At 40.3% G+C, this 4,719-nt stretch overlaps 1 protein-coding gene across 1 annotated transcript; it reads right to left on the minus strand.

Annotated features, from left to right (window-relative positions):
- Positions 1 to 525: 525 nt before the first annotated feature.
- On the minus strand, positions 526 to 1,555 carry LOC145797613 (uncharacterized). Its single transcript, XM_082884993.1, has 2 exons — positions 1,189 to 1,555; positions 526 to 887 (listed from the first exon to the last, which is right to left on the minus strand). Exons 1-2 carry the CDS (start codon positions 1,553 to 1,555, stop codon positions 526 to 528), a joined length of 729 nt encoding a protein of 242 aa, XP_082741119.1.
- Between the last annotated feature and the right edge of the window lie 3,164 nt (positions 1,556 to 4,719).

The raw sequence follows: 4,719 nt of genomic DNA on the forward strand, positions 1-4,719 counted from the left end.
CCCTATAAGACTGATGGGTTTAAACTCGCTTAAGTTGGCTGCATCAATTTTCTTAGGTATAAGGGTGATGAAAGAACTATTAAAGCCACTAGCCAATCTGCCCCTGACATGAAAATCTGCCAAAAAGAGCATCACATCTTCTTTGAGCACCTTCCAGAATTTCTGAAAAAATAGCAAGTTGAAGCCATCTGGCCCCGGAGCTTTGTTGCCATTACAGTCTTTGACAGCTTCCCAAACCTCGTCTGCTGAAAATTCTGACTCTAGTAGATGAAATGAATCACTTTGCCTCACACTTTTAAACTCCCCACCTATTACAGGTCTAAGTCTCCACTCTTCTGAAAACTGCTTTGTAAAATATGACCATACCTCAATTTTGACCTGATTTGGTTCCTCAATTGCCACCTCCCCTACAACAATGGAGTTGAAGGCATTTCTATTTTGTCTACTAGTAGCCATGACATGAAAATATCTTGTGTTCCTATCTCCCTTCATATTCCAGTCAAGCCTTGACTTTTGAAGCCATTCTCATTCCATCATTCTACTTAATCTCCACATCTCATACCTTGCCTCACTTTTTTGTTTGATTTCAGCATCCTCCAGAGGTCTTACCTCAGCCCTCAAATCTAGTGCATTCAGTTCATCTTCTGATGCTTTTAGTTGAGCTGCAGTATTACCATATACTTCTTTATTCCATTGTTTTAGTACCATCTTTAAAGCTTGTAATTTCCTTAGCAGAGTGACCCCAGCAGTCCCTTGCATCTGTAACTCCTTCCATGTATTCTCCACAAAAGATGTAAATTGTGAGTGTAATAACCAGGAATTTAAGAATTTGAAAGGTTTAGGACCCCAGTCCCTCTCATCTTCCATAAGCACTATAGGGCAATGATCTGAAACCAACCTAGGCAGTCCCCACAGTTTGTATCTATATCTTTCAATCCACTCAGGGCTAAGAAGGAATCTATCATTTGTGACCATCATGAGCATTACACCAAGTAAATTTTCTCCCTACCATGTGCAGATCATTCACCTCACATCTATCTATGAACTCATTAAACTCTTTCATGCCCCTATCCCTCCTTGAGCTTCCTATTCTTTCCCCCAAATTTCTGATCTCATTGAAATCACCACCAAGACACCATGGTTTTGGGAAAAAGGACTTTAAATACAACAAGGACTCCCATAACTTACCTCTCCTCATAATATCATTTGGGGCATAAACATTTAAGATAACACAATCAAAGGAATTCAGAATGGTACCTGAAAGCAAGATGAAGTTTCTGTTGCTACAGCATTCTGAAAGTTGAAAAACATCAGGGTCCCATATGTATAACAATCCACTTGCCACACCCAGTGCATCCACTGCCATGAGTTCCATCTTTTCTCTTGGCCACAGACTTCTGGCTACCAGATTGGTCAAGCTTGACCTTTTTGTTTCTTGCATCAAAACCATATCAATTTTCCTATCCAACAGTAGAGTCTTGATCTTTCTCCTTTTCTCAGGTCTACCCACTCCTCTAATATTCCAGCTTAGTATCTTCATAGCAACATTTTTCATCTCTGTAGCCTCCCATCATATCTGCTTTCGAGGCTGCATCAGTCCCCCCCTCATACTCTTGCCCTTTCTTCCTCCTCTAGTTGTGTAATTTTATTAATAATTTCTTCTTCTTGGCCTTTAAAGTCAATCCCCAAGCTTTTCCCCAAACGTACTGTTGCCTGAGCTTCTATTAGTTTATTTGATTCACAAGAATTCTGACTGATAACTGCATTTGGCCTTGGCTCTGCTTTAGATCTGGGCACCATCTTTTTCTGATGAACCTTTCTTCTTCTTGCTCCCACACTTTCCTGCCCAATTCTCCTAATCAGCCCAGAGAACCCCCTACTGCCAGAGAATATTTAGGCCCTCCTTTTGTGGTCACTGTCCTTAGGCCTTGGTTAATCTCGTTGTTGATGGAACTACCAATAGAATCACTAATTGTATCATTGGAGTTTGATTTGTAACCCACCCCTTTGAGTCCACCTTCATTACTACTGGACTTGTAATGGACTAGCTCAATGGGCTGGGAATTTAATTGTTCTTGGCCCAAAGCAACCTCCAAATGAATTCCAGGCCTTATTTTTTGGGTTTCACTTAAGCTTCTGATAAAGCCCTTTGTGGTTGCCTACACCTCCTCTTTTTGAATCTCAGCACCTTTTCCCAAAGCATGACTGCACGTTTGTAGCTGTTGCTGCTATAGACCTTCCACTTCTATCATTGTTTCACCCACGCCTGAACCTATTTCAGTTGATTTCCCTATGCACTCTTCAGTCTCTTTCACCACTGATATTTGAATCCAACTGTCACCTACCTCCCCCTCACCTCCCTTTTTCAGCTTAGGAGTAGAAACACCTTTTACCGTATGATTTTTTTTTTGCCATGTCAGCCTCCACCTCCTCATCCTTGTCAGCATCTTCTACCTCCCTCTTGCTCTCTGCAGTTGACTGTGACACCTTTTTAGTATTGGAGCTAACACCCTCTTCACCATCTTCATTGTTGATTCCTTTGCCACAGGATGATACCTCATTGATAATCTGTTCCTCACAAACTCTAATGGGGTATACTCTACCTTTGCATTCTAGATTGATACATGTATTGATCAGATCCATAGCACTTGTAACTATTTTAATCTTCCCACAACAGAAAGATGAGGGCTCACACATATCTCCATCTAATTGTAGCACTTCCCCTCAAAGACGGCCAATCTTTGTGAAGGTATTGGAACTCCAGAGATTCAGAGGTACACCATAACAACTAATCCAAACAGACCTCTTCTGTTGTAGTTGCATACCTACTATCCACTCTGTGATGTACTCACACCAATCCTGGAACCAAACATGAAGCTTACTGGTTGTACTCTTCAGAGCCTCCACAGAGTTGAAAGATAGGACTACATCACGCCCTCTTCCTGCTCTCACTCTTACATCCTTCATACCTTGTTCTTTGAGTTTTTCTTGTACCTCCATAGCAGAGTAATCGGGTTTAAGCCTCATAATCATGCTCCCATACAACCAGCCGTTTCCTATTTCTTCGACTTTGATTGTAGTAGTGTGTTGACCTCTTGGTTGGGCTCCTTTGATGACCTCTACGTACGACCTGCCATCAATGCCTTGATTCTACCTTTTTGGTCCAGTTATATTTGATGGTCTTCTTATCTCCAATTGCCTCCTCTATACTTGTTTCCACCTCATCTGGTCTCCTTTTTCTTTTCCATATACTGCACTATGGACTATCAAGGCTTTGTCATCTACCTATATTCCATTTGCCTTTTGTTCTGCTACACTGGCTGCAACAGGACAGTTAAAGTGAACAAAGCCAAATCTTGCGTTTGTTGTTTTCCTCCTCTTTTTGTGGAATGAAAACATCCTTAACTATGCCAAATTTTAGGAACAATGCATACATGCTCCTTGGATCCATTGACTCTGGTAGGTTATCCACAAAAAGAGTGTACATCCCTACTCGCCAACCTTCCTTTAGCCGAACTTGATTTGTATGTCTTCCTCTCTGCTTTACCACTGGGATTCAGCCACCATCCTGCTTGTTGAGCACTTGGTGATGTGCTTGCTGATTTACTTGTTGATTTACTTGTTGATCCATCTCAAAAGTGTTCTCCAATTATAACTTCTCTATCTTTAGAATTGTTTCTTGACAAATCCCAAACATCAACATCAAAAACAGACAGCAAACATCAACATCATGAAATATTTTTTCTTTAACATTTAATAAGATGAAATTTAATTAGAATGCAAATCACAAAGTAAAGAATAATAATAACAGGAACTATAGTACCAAACATGTAACCCCCTCCCTCCCCCCCTCCCTCCCTATGGAAAACAAAAGTACATATATTTTGAAAATAAAAAATGCAAATACAACATAAATATCAGTTAGCAGTTCACATCCTGAAGCTGTTTTGCCTTGATATTGACAATCATGGTGCAATTCATTTGGATAGATTTCTTCTTCTTCATTATCAACATTAGTGTCACTTTTCCACTCAGATTAGATTGGCTTCTCAGAGGCAACAACCCTAAACTCACTTCATTTGCAAATACTGCGTTGCTCGCTAGGCTAGATGGTGCGATAAGGTCCACTGTAACATTGAACTTCTTGGTTGTTTTCAGACTGGCTTTCGACACAGGAATACCAGCACTCCTAAATAATGTTTCTCCATTATAGAATCAACAATGGTGTTGTGGAATTTATAGGGGACGAAATTAGGGTTCTTGACCCCAATTTCAGCATACATCTTCATGTTAAATGAAGGGCTTGTGACATTAATGGTCTCGAACATGACAGACAGAACCCTGAACTTGGGAGTTTTGACTTTCATTATAGTTAAACCAAACACTATTCCCATAACGATTTGTGACACTGTGAAGATAATAAAAAATGACAAACGCTTGCGTTTCTTGAGGTGAAGCTCTTCAGCCTCTGATGTGATTGCCTCTTCATCGCTTCGGGCAAAACCGTTGGCTGGTGCCAATGGATATTCTGCTTTCTACTCCGCTACCATAAAATTGTTTGATTGAGAAAAAGATAAAGAGAGGATTTTGTCTGGTTCAGTAAGAGTGTTCAAAGGGAATGATGGGTGAGTTGTGTTGTGGCTGAGGAGTTTGAGTATGTGTATATATATATATATATATAATAATGAAATGCTTGTGACCGATTGAAGAAAAGTGACA

This window comes from Camellia sinensis, chromosome 8 (assembly GCF_055761805.1).
Source record: "Camellia sinensis isolate YWXY chromosome 8, ASM5576180v1, whole genome shotgun sequence".
NCBI classification, from domain to species: domain Eukaryota; kingdom Viridiplantae; phylum Streptophyta; class Magnoliopsida; order Ericales; family Theaceae; genus Camellia; species Camellia sinensis.